This window comes from Callorhinus ursinus, unplaced genomic scaffold, assembly GCF_003265705.2.
Source record: "Callorhinus ursinus isolate GAN/ISIS: 27379988/994484 unplaced genomic scaffold, GSC_fseal_2.0 scaffold10, whole genome shotgun sequence".
Taxonomy (NCBI): Eukaryota; Metazoa; Chordata; class Mammalia; order Carnivora; family Otariidae; genus Callorhinus; species Callorhinus ursinus.
In genome coordinates this window covers 78,125,351-78,148,786 of record NW_027397072.1, presented here as the reverse complement: position 1 = coordinate 78,148,786, position 23,436 = coordinate 78,125,351, and the positions used below count along the sequence as shown (strand labels likewise).

General features: G+C 43.7%; 1 protein-coding gene across 2 annotated transcripts in view; it reads right to left on the bottom strand.

The window, feature by feature from the left end:
- CNGA3 (cyclic nucleotide gated channel subunit alpha 3) overlaps positions 1-23,436 on the bottom strand; it is a 47,349-nt gene that overhangs the window by 18,935 nt on the left and 4,978 nt on the right. The window contains exons 3-5 of one of the 2 annotated variants that reach the window (XM_073897817.1): positions 10,812-10,933; positions 2,821-2,934; positions 421-600 (exon numbers count right to left, since the gene is read on the bottom strand). In XM_073897817.1, coding sequence (XP_073753918.1) covers positions 421-600; positions 2,821-2,934; positions 10,812-10,897 — 380 coding nt within the window. In that variant the 5' untranslated portion in view covers positions 10,898-10,933. Of the gene's footprint in view, positions 1-420; positions 601-2,820; positions 2,935-10,811; positions 10,934-23,436 lie in introns of those variants that run through there. The other variant, XM_073897816.1, reaches the window with a different exon arrangement.

Below are 23,436 nucleotides of genomic sequence, written 5' to 3'. Positions count from 1 at the left end.
TAAAATTATGGGTACCACTTAGGTACTCCCAAGGCTTATCAATTAAAGTCCCTGGTTTTTAGTAAGGTGGGTCACAGTGCAATCTAGGATGAGGGTCCTTTGATGGAGACAGATGGGTGAGGCCAGCATCCCCAGATGCATTTGAGAGCACCAATTCCAGGGGGCGCTGATGGAAACTCTGTGCAGGGTCAAAGGAGGCTGGGGACTCTGGTTAGAGGGTTTCCTCTCCTGCAATCCTTCTTGCACTCGGGGCGGTGACTGTTAGAGCATGCAGTACTCCCCCATCCCAGACACCTTCCTCAAGGTCATGAGGCTGGTGCTCCAGGCCACCCACATAGTGGATCTAAGCTGCAGGAGCAAAGCAGTGCTTCCTGCCCCACCCCCGCCTGGTGTGGGTGGCTCATCCCTTTGGTTCCTTACCTTCTTCCTCTGTCTGGTGGCTCCTGGCCGCCCACATTTGACTGGGCATTGCTTTCTCGGCTGGACACCTCCTTGAGCTCAGCTCCACGGAAACGCTCCAGGAAGGAGTCCGTTCTCTGGGCCTCATGGTGTAAGTGCCTGGTAGTCCAGGCTCGCAGTGAGATGATCAGGCGAGACATCCTGGAAGGACATGGATGGGCAGCCAGTGCAGAGAGGAAGGAGATTGAAAGCCCTCTTTTCCAGGGCTGGGGCGGAAGCAGAGATGACTGGTAGGACATGGGTCCTGGGGGCCCTAGGCTCAGGTGTGCATCTCCTCTCTGCTGGGGCCTTATTCCCCCTTCCTCCAGAACCTGCCATCTGGGACAGAGCTTTCTAGATAAAGGGCATTGTCTTCATTATAACTTTGTCCTTTTAACACTTGGACTCTGCCAAAGGCATGATCCTTCAAATGGGGCATTAGCAGCTTTTCTGCTTATCATTCCTTTTGTAGAGCTCTTTGTTATGACTGGTAAGCATAGGAATAGAAAAGAATCCAATCTGCAAATGGTGATAAAATTTAGAACAAGTTTAAAGGAACAAGTGCCCAGATACAACTTAGATTATTTTCCTAACCCTTGTCTTATTGTTTGTTATATACACTCTTTTTTCCTCCCCAGGCTTGTACACAAGTTCCTTGGAAAGTTGTGCTGACCTGTCTCCTGGAGCCAGACCCTGCCGGGGCCGCAAGCACCTGAGACCGGTCAGCCCATGTCCCGAGAGCCCATCTTAGCTCCAGCTTTCCATGAGAAGCCTTCCCTCAGCCCTGCCTCCTGCCTTCCCTGTCTCTTCCAGAGGGGAATGAGAAGAGAGCCTGACCTCTGCTTCTTGGTATCCGGTTGTCCTGACTTGGCACCTACGGTGCATGCCACTGTTCTCAATCAAATAAGTTCTGAGCAGTCTAGAACGAGATCATGAGCTGTCGTGTGCCTTGGCCCTAATCACACACTTGGGAACTTTGCCTAAGAGAGTAAGTTAAAGCAAGAAGACATTCCATGCACAGAGATGTTGACAGCCGATGCTGCAGACAGACGTGGAGGTGCCTGTCCAGCCCAGCATCTCTGCTCTGGACACTCCTCGCCCCCACCCTCCCGCTGCTGAGGGGCTGGAAGCAAGGTCACGCTCCCCACTCCAGCTTCAGCCAACAGGCCCAGGAATGGACAAGACACCCACAGAGAGTCACTCAAGCCTCTGAACTAAAAACCACTCCAAGATGGGGTTGGGTGTTTCCACTCAAGATCGTATAGCAAAGGGCATTTTCAGCCTGTGCCTGCTGATGTGTGAACAGAGAAAGCCAGAAACAGAGGAGACATGCAGGGGAAAAAAAAAATCACAAAGATCATGACATGCCAGGAGAAAATGAGAGGGAGAGGGCAGGTGCCTCCCCTGCTCCCTCTCATGAGCCCTGTTAGCTCCCTTTCCTTGAGGCCGTCTGTCTGAGCTTGTACCAGCCTCCTGCCTCGGCCCTCCCCCAGGCCTTTCAATGTGGGCTGGTGTGAAGGTGTCCTCTTCCTTGGGGTCAGTGAGCCCTAAGACAGCATTTCATTAGTAAGACAAAAACACCGGAAATCATGGAAATGCCCAGCTACAAGGGGCTAGTGAAACAAATATTCCTCTGCAATGAAAAATATGAAGAATAACTAGAGGAATTGATTTTTGTAATAATCTTAAGCAAAAACTTCAGAACACATGTCTATATAAAACTACAGCATTGGTTAAAAAAAAAATGGTGGAAGGAAATAACAAGCCCCACGTTTGTTGAGCACCTGTCATGAGTCAACACTTGGCTCTGATGCCGGCCTCACGTTGTTCGATGCGTCTCCAGATGAGATCTGGAAAGGTAAGATGACTTCTTCAAGGTGGCACCGCTCTCGAAGCCAAGTGCAGATGTCATCAGCTCAGAACCTGGGTAATCTTTCAAATCCTTTTGCAAGGACGTGAGTTATGCACCCGAGAGGGCCTGCCAGAGGCTATCACGACAGTGTCCCTAGGGCCATCTGCACACCACGAAATCCACCAGTGCTCTCCTGCGGCTGGCTGGTCTTGTTTCTCAATTCTTTTTGGAACCCTTCCTGGTTGGCTTTTTTCTAAATTCTTCCAGACTTGAGCAAGTACCTCAATATCACTTTATATGAAAGCAATTCCAGATAACAGCAGTTTTTCTTAGGTTTTTCTCAGCTCAGAACACTTGACCTGAGAGGATAGTACTCAGGGATAGATTTCTGACTGCTCTTCTCCAAATCTTCAACTCCGCCTCCACCACCGTCCCCTACGCCCTCCCCCCATTTCTTCCTGAGACTCATCTACCTTCCTCCTGCCTTGGTCTCCCTCTTCCCAAGGAGAGCGCAGAGCCTGATCGGTTACCTAGCAGGCCCCTGGCTGGTGTAGGAGCTTCGCCTGGACTCTGCCAGTCCTCTGGTCTCCATGGTGATCTCCTGCTGCAGTTCTGATGAAGTCTCCTTGCTCGGCGAGTGGACCCTAGGAAATCAAATATGCAGCAGGCTAAATTGATTTCAAGCTCATTCCCTCCTGGACACACTCAGGGATGAGCTGGCCAGATGTCCTACTTAATGAGGAAAGCCGCCGGCACTGGTCTTCACTCTGTCAGTCCATGCTCCAGCAAGATCCAGCAGATCCCAGCTTTTAAGATAAACATGGCCTTTCTTTTACAGCAAGCCTGACCCCGGAAGGTATCTTGTCCAGCCACTGCCCATGGACTTAAGGGTGCAGGCCAGCAGCACACGGTCCTCATCCAAGCGCCGGGCGGGGGTGTCCCAGGGTCCACCTTCAGGAACCACAGCAGCTGTTTCGGCACAGTGATCCCAGAACAAGAATTCTGGTTCAAACACCATTCTGCATTCTGAAATCCTATCTGCTAAGGCCAGACTGTAGGTACACCACAGTCATACTACCTGGGCAGGTATTTGTGTGCTCGACTGGCAGCCTTCCCAGGAGCCCATTTGGTATTTGGTTAAGAGGGGTGTCCTAGAATATCGTATGGAATTGGCCTAGCCCTCCACGTGCATTTGTACAGCGATTTCGCATGAAAATTCATTTCCACTATGCCCTTTTGGCAAACCCTAACGTCTGTCCCCTGCAGTGCGGGGCTGGGCAAGTGACCTCGCCTGTGCAATTCAGGGCGAAGAGCATGAGCGCAAATAAGACAGATGCCCACGGCTCGATATGAGCACCAGTCACATCAGTAGAGCCTTGGCGTTTGTTGAACTGCCCAGAATAAGACCAATGTGTTTGGGTATATTTTCCTTTCATTCCCTCTTTTAAAATCTCCTAGGGCTAAAAAATTTGATCAGCTTGATTAAAAGCCATCCAGGCATTGACCCCTAGGGATTTACACTTCATTCTCTGAGTCTTGAAGAGCCCAGGCAGGACAAATTAACTCCATCACATGATCCATTCCAACCTAATCAGCCTTCTTAACCAGGTGGCAACACAGTTGAGGAAGTAAGCAATACTTAATGTCAAGAAAAGGCTCTCTGTCCTCAGTGAGGGACTGGAAGGCAGAGTCCTGAATCCCAGCTGCAGATCTGCTGACTTCTCTTTCTACAACATCCCTGCCGTCTCCAGCCGCAGGGCGCTCACTACCGTCCCATGGCCCAGCTGGGCCATCTTCGTAGTGGGCTCTTCCATCCCTCAGCTTCCTCAGACCAAGGCTACTTCTTTTTTTGTGCTGGAACCACACAGAGGCGGGCCACTTCATCTTCTCCATGACCACCTTCATGTAGATGGGACACGAAGGGAGAGCTCTCACACCTGTGCCACATCTGGTTTTGCAGGCTGGAATCCCCCAGCTCACCCAGCCACGCCTCATCAGGTTCAAGGCTCTTCCCCATCATGGTCGTGCTCCTGTGAGCAGGTTCCTGCATTCCTGCCTGGCTGGGCATGGAGACCGAGACCACTCTGTTGTTACTGGACCCCAAGCCAGAGGTCATTGTAGGTTTGTGAATTTGTGGGCTTTTGGTGTCCCTATCACCAACTACCATCAGCCAAAACCCAGTCTTATAACACGGGCTGCTATTAAGACAGAAGGTCCTGGGCGCCTGGGCGCCTGGGTGGCTCAGTTGGTTAAGCAACTGCCTTCAGCTCAGGTCATGATCCCGGAGTCCCGGGATCGAGTCCCACATCGGGCTCCCTGCTCAGCAGGGAGTCTGCTTCTCCCTCTGACCCTCTTCCCTCTCGTGCTCTCTATCTCTCATTCTCTCTCTCTCAAATAAATAAATAAATTTTTTTTTTAAAAAAAGAAAAGAGCTTACGCTTTAGGCTCTTAAAAAAAAAAAAGACAGAAGGTCCTATCTTGTGCATGTACAAATGGTTTGTTGGAAGTAAGTTTTGGACTTTCCATTTATCTGAGCCACTTGATGTTTTGGGACCCTTGGTATGCAGTGGTGCCATGCTAGTCTTTCCTCCCAGCTCCATCTGGTTCACATGCAATACACAAACCATAGGCCATTTATTAACTGTTTACTAAATGCCAGCCACATAGATCTTATCATTTAATCCACATAACCACCGCATAAGAGAGAAAACTGAAGTTCAGAGGGGTTAAATAACTTCCCCAAGATCATACGGCCAAGCGGCAAAGCGGAGATTTGAATGTCATTCCATCCCACGTCAAAGCCTGCTCTCGGGCCCCTGGGTGGCTCAGTCGTTAAGCATCTGAGGTCATGGTCCCAGGGTCCTGGGATCGAGTCCCACATCCGGCTCCCTGCTCAGCGGGAAGGCTGCTCCCCCTGCTTATGTTCCCTCTCTCGCTGTGTCTCTCTCTGTCAAACAAATAAATAAATAAAATCTTTTTTTTTTTTAAAAGCCTGCTCTCCTCCACTCTATGAAGCTGCTCTCTGTCTTTTCACATACGGCACTGATTAAAGCAAAAGTTTAACAGGACATGGCTGAGGACTGAGCCCTGTGGTATGCCACTAGAGACATGGCTCTGGAAAAACTCATGTTTTTCGTCCTTAGACTCATGGGAAACCCTGCCAGAGGGCCCGCTGCAGTTTGGAAGCTCTGATCCCCTAGCCCTTCTAATAATCTGTATACTATGAGGATAGAATGTGCATTCCAAGGCAACCTGGGCAGTTCCTAGAGGAGGGAGAGTGGGATGAAAGTGAGTGAGTCCATATCTCTAGTCCCTGGATCCTAGCAGCTCGTGTGTGGTGGGGTTAGGGGTGCAACAACCAACAGCTGGGCTGCAGCTCCATCACAGCATGTGTGCCCGGAAGATCCAGAGGCAATCCCAAGGGTGAAGGTGTTCGGTCCCCACCAGCAGTTCCTCAGGGAGCTCTGGGCACCAAGAAGCTGGCCCAGCATTTCTGCCCAGTCTGCTTTCTGTTAATTACGTGAGGACACATCCTGAGAACAGATTTATTTGCATTAAAAGCAAAAGAATCAATGACATCAGAGCTGATGAGGATGTGAGGAGGGCAAAACCCACCCCAGACTCCAAAGCAGGCCTGCTCCTGGCAGCAGCGAGGGCTCCCATGTGGGGGCTGGGTCTGGGACACTCGCTCAAAGGGCGGGGGCAAAGTGGGGAGCCAGGAGGCCTGGGTTCAAATCCCTATCCTAACACCTAACTATTAGTTGGGTGTTCTGTGGGCTGGTCACTTACCCTCCCTGAAGTTTTATAGTCTGCAAAAAGGAACTAAAGGAAAAATTGGTGATTTAGTATCGACTTAAGTATTGCTCAAACAGCCAAGTCCAGAAAAGGCACATTTCACTGTGAAGAATAGGGAAAGCCTTCTAGGAAGTAAGTTCAAGGGACCCAAGCGGGCCTTTTCTTCTCTCACTTGTTTTTTTGATGCTTGAAGTTCTCTGATGTCTTCTAGCTCCCAAGTCTCTACCCTCGTTCAATGAGTGGGGGTATTTAGTCAACCCAATTAGTTATTCCTCAGAGAAACTGATTTTACCCAGCAGGTGGAAGAGGAGATGGGAAGAGAGAAGAGCCAGATGTCTGAGGTGACACTTTGAGTCCCTGAGGACCCACAGGTATTGAGAAAAAGGGAGCCACTTCTGGCAACCAATGGAAGAATGGGGATCCAGAACCTGCCAGAGAAATACAGAGGCAGGAGAGATGGGGGGCCAGGCTCCATCCTGCTGGGAGCAGGCGGAGGGGTCTGGGACAAGAACAACCCCGAAGCTGCCCTCCCATTTGTGGACGCCGACTGTAGGCAGTGTGATGATGGCTTTGCAGGAAGGAGCTTGGTGAAGTTGGCGATTGGCAAGAAAAAGAGCAGCCGGCACAACACAATGATGTGGCTGTTTTCGCAGGAGAAGGGAATTTTCAACTTGTGATGCTCATCTTCTAAGTTTTCTTATAAAGAGGAACTTCGTGTCTGTGAGGTAAACGTTTCCCCTGTCCCTGGGAAGAGACAGGGGTGCTCATCAGAATGGCAACTTGTCGTCAGCTTTGCACTTTGCGGAAAACCTGGCGTCTTTCTCTGGTGACTTTGGAGACATAAGAGTAAACAAAACCTTTGAGAGCAAGGGTGCGATGATCATACCTTGTTTTATTTTCCTCCTCTCCAGCCCTGAGGAACTTGACTGACCCACAGGCACTGCCATTGGCCACATGTGACCAGGGAACTAATGTGAGTGCATTTTTGTCTTCGGTCCTGGGGAAGCAGGCTGAAAATGGTGTTCTTTGGTGATAATTGCTTTGGGCTCTGCTCAGAGAGCAGGATGAAGAAGGCTTCTCTTCGGTAGGACACAAACCCCGGTGCCCCAAAGCTCGCCTAAAATAGCTACACCGAGAGATTGATCTGAGATTTGAGGTGCCCTCGGTCCTCACGGTAATTCTCTGTTGCAGATTCTGAAGTCTTTTCCTACTGCATTATCTTTTCAAATATGCCAGACTGCTCTTAAATAATCAAGTCAACTAAACAGATCTAAATAGAAAAAAAAATTAGAGACAGTTTTATTTCTGGTATTTCCAGCGTTTTGACTTTTTTGTTCAAATGAACAAAACATGTTCAAATGAAATGTTTTCATTTCACAGAGCTCCTTCCTGCAATGTTTTCATCTTTCCTTATGGTTTGTCACCAGGAAAGTGATCCCAATGATTTAAAAAAGGAGAAACAGAAACCTGGCTCTCTAATTTGGTGAAAGATTTTGGGACAGGGATGTCTCAGGGGATGCGGACATGATATCTCCTCCTTCCTGGGGCCATTCAGCAAAGATCACAGTGACACACAGGTTCCTACTAGCACAGTTTCTTGATATCATTGAGGACAAAGAATTATTAATATGTAAGGAAAAACCCTCATAATTACTTCTCCCATATGCTTTCTAAAAGGATTTTAATTTTGTTTTTTATTATTTTTTAAAAGTTTAAGTAATCTCTATACACAAAATGGGGCTCGAACTCATGACCCTGAGATCAAGAGTCACATGCTCTACCAACTGAGCCAGCCAGGTGCCCCTAAAAGGATTTGAATTTTAAAGAAAGGATCTATGGTTTATTCAAACACGATTTCGTCCCCTAAAACAGTGATTTGAAACTTTAAAAATTTTGTGTGTACAAGCCAGAGTCCCTGTTCAAATGAATCTTATAGGGAAAACTAGTCTGTATTTAGACAGATTTTGGACTGTGCTGGGAAGCAGAGGAGGGGCGTGGACCTGGCCTCTGGCCCAAGGCTGTTCCATCCCCCAGCCTGAACACACATGCTCAATCCTTAGTAACGCCAAGGAACCCATTCTAGAAACTTCCATCTGTTAACCCAGTCCTGCCTCCATAAGATAAAGCAAACATCTGTCTCATGAAGGAAGCATTCTTTTTCTCTCTCTTTTTGAAATCTCCATAGTGTCTCCATGGGATTCTATATTAATCTGTCAACAAGCTTTTACCAGGAGAGTGGTTGGGCAAGGCCGCAAGTGAGGCTCAATGAGACCAGACTAGTGGTCAGGCTGAGAAAGCATGACTTGGTTACAGGCAGGAAATGGCCAGATCCAGATGTCAGGACAGTTGGAGCTATGTGAGGTCAGAGGAGGAGAAGGCTTCCAGCCTGGGACGCCAGGGAAGGCACACAGGAGGGAGACTCATTCCCAAGACTGACAGTGAGCACTGACTGAACACTTTCTACACAGCAGGGACGGTGCTGAGAGCATTCACCTGTTTTAACCTCACTACAGCCTTCTGAGGTCAGTACTAGTCCACTGTGCAGAGGAGAAAAGTGCAGTCTGGAGCAGTTGCACAACTTTTCAGAGCTGGTCAGTTGCAGAGCCAATGTTCAAACCCAGCCAGCCTGACCCCGAGCCTGTTAGTCATCATGCTGGTCAGGAGATGGGGGGTAGGAGGGCTTCTTCCCATCCATGAAGATGGTAAATAGCATTGTCAAAGGGCATCAATTCAGAGCCCCTAACTTTGTGGCTGACCGACCCTCCGAGTGTGCATAAACCCAGCGCGAGCCCCCAGAGTCTCTTGGAAGCCAGAGGCCCATCGCTGGGGTCCACGTGGCTTAAATTGAGCTAGCAGTTTATTTTGCAAAGGTCATCTTCCAGGAGACCCAGTGAGCTCTCTTGAACAGCCCATGCCTCAGGCTGGGCTTGTAGGCCACTGGCTGAGGCATAGCCAGGATAAATCAGGCAGAGATGGACCATGGTGGTGTCTGGTCAAGCAGGCATTCTGGGCAGGAGCCCCAGTCCACCAACTGGGCCTTCCTTTTCATGAGTATCTAACTGTAAAGAGCCAGATTAAGACCCTGTTGTTCTTAGCCCCAGGGAGTCTGAAAGGTCCATGAGAGGCTCTGATGATGTCCCACTCAAGACAAAAGGGAGCAATGGGGGAAAGGTCCATTTTGCTTCAAATTCTTGATTCTAACAGCTTCTGTCCTTCTCCCATTGGGCCCAAGGTCCCAGGAGCCCGATGTTGCCCAGGGAGCTTCACTTTACTGCTGTGCCCCATGCTTGGACCTGTTCTCCCCTCCACCCCAATCTTCTTTGAACACCCTGCCCCAAGAGGTTTATTAGCACAGATGTGAAAAAGAAGCTATTCATGCATACAAAAGTTTTAATAGCAGATATCTGTCCTAAGAGTGTTCTTTTTTTTTCTTTTAAATTAGGGGCAATGACTTAACCTAAAGGAATAAGTCCCCAGTGGTGGGACAGTGGTATTGACAGTAAGCCAGTTGGGAGGGAAAAATTTGAGTAGAATGAGAATTTCTGACGGCCCTGAATCATATCAAAAATTCCTGGGGCTCCAGCACCATAGTTAAAATGGTTGGAGGCAATAAATATCTGTTGGAATGCTTTGAGATATTCCTCTCTTTGCCTGAAATCCCCAAAGGTGGGGTCCTAGGGCTACATAAATTTGTAGTTACAAGGACTCAATCTCTTTGGAAATTGTCATCCATCGCTCATGAGCTGAGTTAGCTAAGAAGTGGGACCAAGAATCTGGACAGAAAAAACCAAATGTGCATCTGAAAGAAGATGTGATATACACTAATAACTGAGGATAAATGGTGGATGAGGGCCCAATACCAGGGATGTGAGCACTGAGGGACTGTCATAGCAGTTTATGGTCATTGGATAATATGCCATTATCATGGGAGGGAGAAGTTTTCAGTGGAAATAAAGTTTCTCATGGTTCAATTCAATCAACTCATTGAGAATTTAAGAAACATAAAAATGTAAGTCCATTTGCACCAAATAGGCACGCTCCCACTTCCTCACCATTGTGCCAGGAGCTTGGAAAAGATGCTGCTCCATTTTGCAGTTGAAGAAAGGCATGGGAGATTAAGTGGCTTTTCCCCAGTCTACTAGTAAGCTATGAACAGGGCTAGAAGTAGAACTCAAGGCCCAGATTTCCTTATGGCTGCCTGTGTGGGGATGTCATTGATGGGGCAGTTGGCTTCACTGGCAAGGCACAGCCCACTCTTTGCAGACCATGAGCACAGTGTGAATCCTAACCTTCCACTGGAAGCAAGGGACTGAGCATCTGATTCGTACTACATCCCTAGAGCCCAGGACAATGGCTGGTGCATATATTGGACTCTGTAGTCCAATAAATGTCTGATGTGTACCCAGGAAAGTATGGCAGTTTGGAGAAGTTTTTACAGTAAACTTAATTTAATTTGCTGTATTTGAATCTTCATTTTGTTACCTTTTAGAAGTTACATAACGTTTTGAGCCTCATTTTCCACCTCTCTAAAATGAGAATAGAAACTACTTCAGTGGGTTGTGAGGCTTAAGTGAGATGAAATAAGTGAAGTCAGAAGGAGCTCTGTGAATAGCCAGCACCCTCCAACCTGTGGTTGGCCACAGGCTAAGCCATTCTTTACCCCACAGTCTAGATCAGCTATGGGAACAACTCATTTTATGGGCATAAAATGGAAAGCCCATCTTACCTGCTGAGGCCGTTTTCAACGTGGTCAAGATCTCTGTCCATGGTTCTTACCGCAGGGTGGGAGATCTGGGTGTTAATCTCGGCCATCTTCTTGCTTTGTCACGTTCAGCCCCAGGGTGGTTGCTGAAATGTGAACACAAAGCAGATCACATCAGGATGGGGAAGCAGCTGCAAACCCAGCTCATTGTAGGTAAGGGCTATTTCCCCAGGCACGCCCTGGCACACATATCCTTTTCCATTTCTCCCATAGTTCCAGATACACTGTTTTGTTTTGTTTTTTTAATAAATAGGTAACTTTTATTGAGTAAATACTATGTGCCAGGCATCATTCTAAGCATTTTACAAAGATCATTTAATCCTCACAGCATCCCTATGGGGCAGATGCTATTATCCCCATTTTATAGATTTATATATATATATATATATATATATATATTAACATATAATGTATTATTTGTTTCAGGGGTACAGGTCTGTGATTCAACAGTCTTACACAATTCACAGCGCTCACCATAGCACATACCCTCCCCAATGTCCATCACCTAGCCACCCCATCCCTCCCAGCCCCCTCCACTCCAGCAACCCTCAGTTTTTTCCTGAGATTAAGAGTCTCTTATAGTTTGTCTCCCTCTCGTGTTTTAGTTGGGTATCTTTGGGTTCTTCTTCCCAGACTGAAACACAAGCAAGGTCTTTCACTCCATACTGAAGAGCTGCTCAAAGTTAAATGATGATCCAGCCAATGAATGAATGATTGGCCAAGTTGGTATCTGATATAAGAAAGCTAAAATCCTCATGATTCTGTGGAATGATGTGATGTTCCTCTTGACTCTGGTTTTCTCATTTACTTATTTTTATCTTATAGTTTTTCACATGTTTTAGTAGCTCCCCCAAATCCCATTTTAAATCGAAACATTAAAAAAACAAACAATACTTGACATTCATAAAACCTTTACAATGTGATATTATACTCAAAACACACTGCATCTCATTTAATCCTCATAATAACCTCATCAGATATTTACAATTTTTACCCCCACTTAAAGATGACTGAATTGAGATTCAGAGATGTTAAGCATCTTGTTCAAGCAAAGAAATAGGTAAAACCTGTTGATGGCATGATCCTGGTGCTAGAAATCAGACCGTGAATACTCTACCTTCAGCAAACATTGGAAGATGCCCCTCTGACTGATGAGAAAAGAAAGTTGATGTGAGCACAGGGCTGGTGTGATGAACACAAAGATTGGCCAGTTCCCTCATCCTTGATCAAAACCTTCCAGGCAGAAGATGAATCCCTGAGGACAGTTTCTCTTAAACAGACAAACACAGGCTCTCTCGAGCAGTCACATGGCTTGAGTATGTCAGATGTCAGTAGAGACCACTCTAGAGAAAGATGGTGATTTCTAGAAATAGTCCAGTGACTCACTCCAAGACTAAATTAATTCCATATCCAAAGGAAGGAGAGTGCAAGGAGCCTAGAATACTGCACCAAAGCCTGGATACATCCATACATCCTGCTCACCACGGCCAACCCACCGTGAGTTTACTCAGGGGCAGTTGTTTGCTCAAAGGTTTTGGTTCATCTCTGATGTTTGATAATTTAAGTCTATGGTTTAAATTTTATACTTTTCTCAAGAGATCAAAAATTGTTTTGATTCTAAAAACTTTACTCATTTATGTAACGGTGAGTATCTGGCTTATCACAGGAGCAAAAAGAAATATAAGATAAAGACCATTTTCAAGGATCTTATAGTCTAGTAGGGCAGATGATGGATACCAGAGGGTCTTGCAGGCCATGTTAAGGAGCTTGGGCTTTACCCTGAGCCCAGAAGAGATGTGGTCCAATGTGTAAAGGCCATTCTGGCTGCACTGAGGAGGACATATTCAGGGAACATGAGTTGGTGTGAGGTGAGCAGCTAAATGCTGCAGTATCTCAAGAGAGAGAGGATAGTTGCCTGAACTAGGTTTGTGGTAATGAATCAGATAAATTAAAAAACTACTAAAGGATATAACCATTGGGACATGGTAATTAATCAGGTATAAGTTATAGGGTGATGAGGAGGACAGTACTGAGCATGATGCATGACTGCTGGTCTGGGGCATTGATGGTTCTGTACACTGAGGCAGGGAACTAGGGGAAGAAGCAGGTTTGAGAAAGAGAATGTTTCCAGTTTGAGATGTCTATGGAAACCTTAGAGCCAACATAAGAAATAAATGTCTTCCATTAAAGGCAATAAGCCCAATTTGAAATCATTCACCCAGTGCTTTTTTATTAAGCACTTACTATGTGTGAGACAATACGCAAAGAGCTAGGGTTTTACAGAGAAGGATATGCATCTCTGTCCTCAGGGAGCTTACAGTCCAGTGGGATCTAGAGCAAGTTTTAAAAAAGCTTTAGGACTCTGCAGAAAATCTATCAAATTATTCTTTTTTATACATTTCCAGGAAAGTTGCACCAGAGAAAGTTCATCGCCTCCAGCCTGTGTCCCTTCCTTCAGCCCCCCTCAGCTGCACAAACCCTGGCCTCAGATGCTATTGTATGGAGGCAGCACTTCTGGGCCCTCACAGACCTGCCAGCTATGGAGGGCTACTGTATGCCAGAAACAGGGTAGGTGTTCGTGTAATACTGCTCCTTTAACCCTCAAATAGCCTCCCCTTTCCTGCCCTTTTACAAGTGAAGAAGCTGAAGAGGTACGTAATTTCTGTTGCTTAGAGCCTATGCCAGGATTGACAAAGTTCTGTATGACTCCAGAACCTGATAGTGTAAAGTTAGTGGGTGGCAAAGAATGGGCATTGCCTTTTGGCCTGAGCAGGAGGGGCCCCTGCCTGGGACCCCAGGCTTTAAAGGACTCTACTCTGACTCTCTTCCAGCCACAGAATATGAGGCCAAGCAGATTTGCCCCCTGCTCTAGATTATGCTCTGGGTGCCCAAGACTCCCAAAACTGTGCTCGAGGGCTCTGGACTGGTTCTAGGGCCTGCCTGGGTCTCTTACCAGGTCTGTTTTCCTGAGAAGGGCATCAGTGTGCACTCCCCTAGAGCTGTAGATGGACAAGGAGCAGATGTTTGGAGGAAGGGGTGGATAGAGCTCAGAGCTGTGGGGTGTCCACACGTGTGTGTGAAAGACCCCTTGTGACCTGCGGTAGACCTGGACTGAGCAAAGAAGGAGGCAGGCATGGATGGGGAACCAGAGATCAAATCTTCCCACGCCACCATATTCTGAGGCTGAACTCAAAGGGGCCTGAGAAATCTCTATTTGAATCTGGTCTTCCAGTCGTTGCGAAAGTGATTTGTCAATGCAAGAGGATAGGGCATGTTTGATTCGACAATGTACTAGTCATCTCCAGCTCTCTACCTCACATCCTTCCTGCCCATCTTTCAGTCCAGCTATTGCTATGACAACCAGTTGCCTGTGCAGTGACCCAGTAGCACCTTGCCTCAGCTACACTGTGGATTGCTCCCCTTCTTTCCTGGGGGCTTCCCTGCTTCCCCCAGAGAACATATGCTAGGATGCTCATGCCATTCTGACACATGTACAAAACTAGAAGTGCTAGAGAGGTAACTCCCCCTTGGGCAACCTTTGACTTCCAGAACTCAGGAATCAGCACTAAATATTCCCATCTTCTATTCCTCAGAAGGGTAATTCAATGGTACTCTACGTGGCTCTTTGGAGAAGCCCTAGAAGGATCAAGCCAGTTGCCCAGAGTGGTGATCAGTTTGATAATATACACTTGGGGTGGCTTTCCCTTCTTGCCTTGTTTTCTCTTCTAAGACCCCCATGTCTCTTCCTTGGAATCACTTCCCAAATAAACTGCCTGCCTGCATGCTTTTGTCCAAAGTTCCAGGTTTGGGATTTGTGTGTGTGTGTGTGTGTGTGGGAGGAGGTGATTACCTCAGCTAAGAGAATTTTTTTTAGATATTTAGACAAATGGTAGGTGGGTTACGTGAACTCCTGACCCGGGCCCCTGATGGGTAGAACAGGGCAAAATGTGTGTGATTAAAGGGAAATGTTAGTTTAAGGTAAGTCAGAAGATCTTTTTTTCCCTAATTATTCATAAACATCATAATAGTTGTATTTCTTAAAAAATTACTTTAAAAATCAGGATCCAAACCAGGTCCACATATTCTGATTGGCTGATTTGCATTTTTTAATCTCAAGTGTTTTTCTTAAAGATTGATTTATTTTAGAGAGAGGGAGGCGTGCTTGTGTGTGCGGGGTTGGGGGAAGAAGGCAGAGGGAGAGAATCTTCAAGAGCCACCCCCATTCCAATCTGAGCACGGAGCCCGGTGGTGTGGGGCTTGATCTCACAACCCATGAGATCATGACGTGAGCGGAAACCAGGAGTCAGTTGCTTAACTGACTGAGCCACTCAGGTGCCCCTAATCTAAGGTTTTGGATGCATTTCTCCTCTTTCTCTTTGTGGAAGAAACATAATTGTACTCCAGAGTTTCCTATGGTATGGATTTTTGCCAATTCCAAATTGACAATGTTTTCTGTAAGTTAGCAGTTGTACTCAGAGGTTTGGTCAAACTTGGGTTCAATTTTTTTTTCAAGAATATTTCTTTGGGTGATTTTAGCAGCCATTAATGATCATTGCCTGGACCTATCATTTCATTATGAGTTGCAAATTGGTGATATTCTATCATTTCTTCTCTACCAATTAGCTAATATAGTCTTAAAGAAAATTTTACTTATTATTTGGCTCTTCAGTGGTACCATTCATACAGGAAAGGCAGGATAAACAATCCTTTCCTCTTATTTACCAATTTTTAAGTCCTGACATCCTAAGTGATTCCCGAACTGCCCCATGAATTTTCACATTTCCTAGCCCAGACAAACTCTGGGAGAACTCACAAATGAGATCATGAAATTACAGTCAATGATCCTGAGGTGGCTGTTGAAAATGAAACCTGCCATCCAGCCAGGGCTCCCTGAGTGTGAGGCACTTGCATATCCATTATTCATTAATCTTCAGGAGCCCCAAGAGGTAATAGTGATGCTGGTTTTGCAGGCTTGGGTCTGTCTGACCCTGAAGTCCACGTAGTGGTTTGTTTGGTTTATCACACCCACTGCAGGAGATTATAAATGTACAAATATAATTTTAATTTTCAAGCACAGGAAGAAGCTGTATCCTGCCAACTACCAGGGTGACCTTGAAGTGGATCCTAGGCGTGAGTCTAAGAGTGGTTTGTGAACATGTCTCAAATGAATATGAGTTTTCTAGGGCTTAACTGGGGAACTAACAACACATCATTTCAGACAATTCCCATTTTTTTTACAGCATTACTAAATCCAGCATGTTTTCTTCCCCTATCCCCCACCCCCAAACACACTTATTGACTCCCACATCCCAGGCATCATGCCTGGCCCCGAAGATTATGAAGATGAAGAAAATAGGTCTCTGTCTTTGAAAGCACAAAACTGTATGGGGGAAACAGGAATGGAAATGGGGGGTAGGATACAGAGGTGCTGAAATAGAGGTAGAAGCATGGTGGGGAGCAATGGGGAAGGGGGGAGGCACTAATTCTGCCTCAGGGACCATAGAGGTTCGAGGAGGCTTCTCAGATGAGTGGCGATCACAATATTTGTTTGACATTATTCAACATTTACCATGTGTTAGCCATTGTGCGGGCACCTTTGAGGATTTGATTGTGACTTCTGTGTTCTGGTGCATATCTTTAACTTTCTACATTGCTTTTGGCTTGGACACCTAAGTAGGCCAGGAATCTAACACAGCTCACCTGCACTCCAGTTTTTCTCATACTATTCTCATTCCTTTATTAACTCCAAAAGATTTGAAGGCAAGAACTGTTTCCTTTTACTTAAAAAATATCCTCCTAAACACCAGCATATATACACCTGGTGGGTAATAAAAAGCGGGTGGCATAAATGGATGAAGAACAGGTGAGTAATTGCAATGATGATGCTAATAATAACAACAGTATACTTACTGAGCATTTACTCTCTGCCTGGTACTGTTCTAATAACTTTAAATGTGTATTAACTCATTTGATTCTCACCATGCTCAATGAATGAGTCAGACTGAACATTTCTATCTTACTTAAAAATTGATGGAACTTTATAAGGGAGAGAGCAAGTAAGCAAGAAAGGAAGTCAAAACATGTAAAGCTCTTTCTTCTAAACTAAAATGTGCTTCTGAAAAAAAAAATCTTTGTCCCTACTTATGATGACTAGCTCTTTATACTAAAAAAAATATTGTCCACGCTCTGTCCTTTTTTATTATGGCTTAAACGTGAAAATCAGTCTGGTTCAATATGTGTCATTTGAAACATTATCATTTTCCAATCCCTAAATGTAGCTGAGACAATAAAGAGGTGCCAAGAGCCCAAGATGCATACTCTTCTGACCCATTGGCAGACTTTCTGAATTATCATTGCCTTTGGTTATGATTCCTATGCAGCCAGAGGCTGGCAGGTTCCGTTAGTGAGGCACCAAGTCTAGACACAAAGCCATGCCAAAAGAACTGAAACCCCAATCAGAGGAGAGCCCCACAGGGCACACTGGGTGCCAGACCTTTATTTTCTCCAGCTGAGACAGATCACTTTTACCACTTGGGGTCTACAATCTTCTCAGAAGTAATATCTCTCTGGGTTTCATCCATTTCTGTTCTCTACAACTCAACTTTCTCAGCATCTCTCTGAGCAAAAGCACTCAGTAAATTCTCAGTAAATGTGAGGTTGGACAGCCTTGCTTCGTCAAACTAAACTCCAAAGATAAGTCAATAACTCTCACATAGTCTATGTGCCTTGGAACTTTTTCTAAAGCACACTTCAAATTGCCTTTCCCTTCTTCCCCTATCCCATCTGGAAAGTGCAGGATGAAAAGAAACTACCCAATGCTAAGCCACTTAATCATTCTAAGAGCTGTGAACCAGCCCACAGAACAAACACAATACAACACAATACAACACAAACACAATAGAACAGATATTACTATAGGCAGTGATGAAGGCTGTGTGTTTTCAAGCAGTCCTAGGCTTATGTAAAGGGAAGACACTAGTTTTTTGTTTGAGACAAATGGCATTGGAAAGACAATATAGGAGGCCAAGGGCACTGTACTGAGAGAAGGGAAAACTGGATTCTCTTCTTAGCTCAGCCTCCAATTTGGGCAAGTGACCTAGCATTTTGGTTTCTTCATCCAATGGTGGACATGGACTTATGGCAAATGAAATCTTCCACAGAAACCCAACAAATAAAACATTTACTTGTAGTATTTTATTTAAATGTATTTTAAAACATTTATAAAGATAATTAGTGGGTATTTACCCCCTCCCTAAAGTAGAAATACTAATTCAAAAAGATATGTGCACGCTTATGTTCATTGCAGCATTATTTACAATGGCTAAGATACAAAAGCAACCCAAGTGTCCGTCAATAGATATTTAGCCATTAAAAAAAAAAGAGAGATCTTGCCATTTGTGACAACATGGATGGACCTAGAGGGTATTATGCTAAATGAAATAAGACAGAGAGAGACAAATACCATATGATTTCACTTATATGTAGAATAAAAAACAAACAAACTAAGAAAAAAAAAACAGAAAAAAAACCCCATAAATACAGAGGAAATCTGATGGTTGTGGTGGGAAGCAAAATGGGTGAAGGGGATTGGGAGATACAGGCTTCCAGTTATGGAATGAATAAGTCATGGGGATAAAAGGTACAGCATAGGGAATATAGTCAATGGTACTATAATAGTGCAGTATGGTGACAGATGGTATGACACTTGTGGTGAGCACAGCACAATGTATAAAGTTATCAAATCACTATGTTGTACACCAGAAACCAATGTAACATTGTGTATCAACTATACTTCAGTTAAAAAATAATCAGTGGGACACCATGGTGTCCAGTATATTAAAATTTGGAAAAAGTACATTAAAAAACCTTAAAATGTGCACAGAACACCTTAGGGAATTCTGTGGAACAGAGCTGAAAACCAAGGCTCAGTTGATTATTAAAGGTCCTTCCATTCCAAGAGTTTCACGATGGAACAAAACTGTAGAGTGCAAATATTGTGCCTGACAGTCCTCTTATAGTTTGTGTGTGAATGTGATCCTACTGGAAGAAACAAAAATATTCCAGAATTTCAAAAACAGAAAGGAAAAAGCTATATAATGTTAAAATTCTCTGGACACGGTACAATATAAATAAAAACAACTTGAGGGGCACCTGGGTGCCTCAGTTGGTTAAGTGTCTTCCTTCAGCTCAGGTCATGGTCCCGGGGTCCTGGGATCGAACCCTATGTCAGGCTCCGGCCCCACGTTGGGCTCCCTTCTCAGTGCAGAGTCTGCTTCTCCCCCTCCCTCTGCCCCTCTCCCCCACTTGTTCTCTTTCCCTTGTGCTCTCTTTCTCAAGTAAATAAATAAAATTAAAAATAAACAAACAAACAATTTGAGTATCAGAACTTACATGAGAGGGCACTTTGAAAATTACATTAGGATGCATTGAGCCTTCCCAAGAATGCAAACTTGATTTAACATCCAAAATCAATCAAGGTAATACACCATATTAATTAAATGGCAAAAGCCATATGATGAATGCAATAGACACGAGAAAATCATATGACAAAATCCAACATGTTTTCATGATAAAAATCAACAAAATAAGAATAGAAATTCCTTAAACTGATAAAGGGCATCTATGACAAAACCACAGCTAATATCATACTTAATGGTGAAAGACTGAACGCTTTCTTCTAAGATCAGGAACAAGACAAAGGTATTCACTCTTATCACCTCCATGCAACATTGTACTTTTAGCCAGGGCAATTAGACAAGAAAAACAAAAGCATCCAGATTGGAAAAGAAAAAGTAAAACTATCTCTATTTGCAGATGACATGATCTAGAATATAAGAAATCTTAAGGAATCCACTAAAAAACTATTAGAACTAATAAATGAGTTTAGTGGTATGGCAGGATACAAGATCAGCTTATAGAAATTAATTATATTTCTATATGGTAGCAGTGAATAATAAGAAAATGAAATTAAGAAAACAATCCCATTTTTAATAGCAGCAAAAGAGAATTAAACACTAGGAAATTTAACCAAGGAAACTGAAGATTTGTACACTGAAAACTATAAGACATTGTTGAAAGAAATTGAAAATATAAACAAATGGAGAGATATTTCCTGCTCATAGAGTGGAAGGATTAATATTATTAATATGGCAATACTCCTCAAATTATCTGCAGATTCAATGCAATCCTTATCAAAATCCCTGCTGGATTTTTTGCAGAAATTGACAAGATGATCCTAAATTTATATGGAAATGCAAGAAACCCCAAATAGCCAAAACAATCTTGAAATCTTGAAAAACAAAAACAAAGTTGGAGAACTCACATTTTCTGATTTCAAAAATCTTATTCCAAAGTTCCAGTAATCAAGATGGTGTGGTCCTGGCATAAGGATAGGTTATAGATTAATGGAATAGAATTCAGAGTCCAGAAATAAACCCCCACCTTTATGATCAATTAATTTTTGACAAGGATAATAATTTAATGGAAGAAAGAATAAATAGTCTTCTTAACAAATGTTACTAGGAAAACTGAATATCCACATGCACAGTATTATACACCTATACAAACAGGAACTCAAAATGGATCATAGACTTACATGAAAGCACTAAAACTATAGGATTCCTAGAAGAAAGTACAGGAGTAAATCTTTATGGCCTTGGGTTAGGCAATGGTTTCTTAGATATGACACCAAAAACATAAATTAAAAGAGAAAAAAATAGATTACTTCATCAAAATAAAAAATCTCTGCATCAAACAACACCATCAAGAAAGTAAAAAGGCAACCCACATAATGGGAGAAAATATTTTTATATCACATATTGATAAGGGTCTTGTATCCAGAATATATAAAGAACAGTTACAACTCAATAATGAAAAGACAACCCAATTAAATGGTGGGCAAAGGATTTGAATAGACCTGTCTCTGAAGAAGATATATAAGTAGTCAACAAGCACATGAATATAAGCATATTTAGTCATGGGGAAATGCAAATCAAAATCATGATAAAATACCACTGTATACCAACTACAATGGCTATAATAAAAATATAGTTAATAACAAGTGTTGGCAAGGATATGGAGAAACTGGAAACCTCACACAGTACTGGTAGGAATGTAAATGGTGCTGCCATATTGGAAGACAGTTGGGCAGTTCCTCAAAATGCTAAACATAGTTGTCATATGACCCAGCAATTTTGCTCTTGAGTATATACCTAAGAGAAACAAAAATATACATCTATAAAACAACTTGTACATGAATATTCATAGCAGTATTATTTGTAATAGCCAAAAAGGGGAAACAACCTAAATGTCCATCAGCTGATAACTGAATACACAAAATGTGGTATATCTACATAGTAAAATGTTATTTGACAATGAAAATGAATAAAATACTGACTCGTGCTACAACATGGATGAACTTTGGAAACATCATGCTAAGTGGAAGAAGCAAGATGCAAAAAGCCACATGTTGTATGATTCCATCTACATAGATTTTACATAGATTCCATCTATGTAAAATGTCCAGAATAGGCAAATCCATTGAGAGAGAAAGTAGATTAGTGGTTGCTGGGGGAAAGGGTTCAGGTGGGGGGTGGCCAGAAAAAAGAGTGACTGCTAATACCCACAGGGTTTCTTTTAGTGGTGTTGAATGTTTTAAAATTATGTTGTGATGATGGCACAACTGTAAATATTACTAAAAAGTGCTGAAATGGATACTTTAAATGGATGACTTTTATGGCATGTGAATCATATCTGAGGAAGTCATGTTAAATCTAAATAAAATAAAAAACTTCTTTTATTTATTCATTTTTTAAATTTAAATTCAATTAGACAACATATAGTACATCATTAGTTTCAAATGTAGAGTTCAATAAATCATCAGTTGCATACAATATCCAGTGCTCATCACATCACATGCCCCCCTTAATGCCCATCACCCAATTACCCCAACTCCCCACCCATCTCCCTTCCAGCAACCCTCGGTTTATTTCCTATAGTTAAGAGTCTCTCATGGTTTGTCTCCCTCTCTGATTTCTTCCCATTGAGTTTTCCCTCCCTTCCCCTATGATCCTCTGTTTTGTTCCTTTAATTCCACATATGAGTGAAACCATATGATAATTTTCTTTCTCTGATTGACTTATTTCACTCAGCATAATACCCTCCAGTTCCATCCACGTCAATGTAAATGGTAAGATTTCATCCTTTTTGATGGTTGAGTAACATTCCATTGTATATATATATATCACATCTTCTTTATCCATTCCTCTGTCAATGGATATCTGGACACTTTCCATAGTTTGGCTATTGTGGACATTGCTGCTATAAACATGGGGGTGCAGGTGCCCCTTTGGATCCCTACATTTGTATCTTTGGGATAAATACCCAGTAGTATAATTGCTGGGTCATAGGGTAGCACTATTTTCAACTTTTTGAGGAGCCTCCACACTGTTTTCCAGAGTGGCTATACAGCTTACATTCCCACCAAAACTTCTTTTAAAATGCAAAAGTAACAGTACCTGCTACAAGAAACTCACAAAATATAAGTGTATTAGAGGGGAGAAGTGTCAAAATATCACATTAATAATGGTATTGATCACATGTTTGAGGGCTTGCACTATGCCAGGTACTGCTCTACAGCTTTTCACAAGTCAGAACTCATTTAATCCTCACAATAACCCTATGAGGTAAGTTATTGTCCCAATTTTATAGTTGAGCATACCAAGACACAAGTTTCACACAGCCAGCGCTATCACAAGCAATTTAGTTGTAGAACTTGCAAAGTCAAAACCTGCCTCTCAAGAAACAAGGTCAATTTCTGGGATTAGTAGGTATTCAAAGCTGCCTCCATCTGCTCAATAAAAGTCCAAAAGGGCAGCTCAGGTCTTAGACCATGAGGGTGTGTCTAGTTGTGCTCAGATTGAGCTTCAAGGTGATGAGGGGAAATGGAGTTCAGAATTTGTGTTCTCTCTTTTCTGTGGAGTGGAGGATAGGCAAATCCAGGAATGTTCCCACACCAAGATAGAGAGGAGTCCAAGTTAGGGTTGTTGTGTCTGATTTTCCAAGGAAACCTCTGAATGGCTCTGAGGTAGAGTTTTCTCCTTCTGAACTCAATGCATTTTTATAACACAAGGAAAGGGGAGTTTGGGTATGCCAGCTGCAGATTTTCAATTCCTGTCTGAGAAAAAATTAACATTGTTCCCAAGAACAGGAAGAGATTTGGGGTGAAAGAGAATGCACTGAAATTGTAACAAGGTTATCAATTATGTTACTCAACCACCAGACAGAGACATGTCTCATGCCTAGAAAGTGCCTTGGTCTTCTGCAGAGATGACTCAGAATTAATGGGACTCTGGTTTCCTCAGCTCTAAGTGTACTCAATTTCTAAGTGACTGCTTTGCAATAAGATTCAGCTGCTCAGGTTGAGATTCCAAGAGGATGAGATTTCTTTCCAGATGTTGCTAGAGCTGGAGAACTCAGATCTCTGTAGCCAGCCCTATAGAAGCTATCCTCAGAATTCCATCTCCCCCCACCTGACTCCCCAACACACACACACACACACACACACACACACACACACACACACACACAC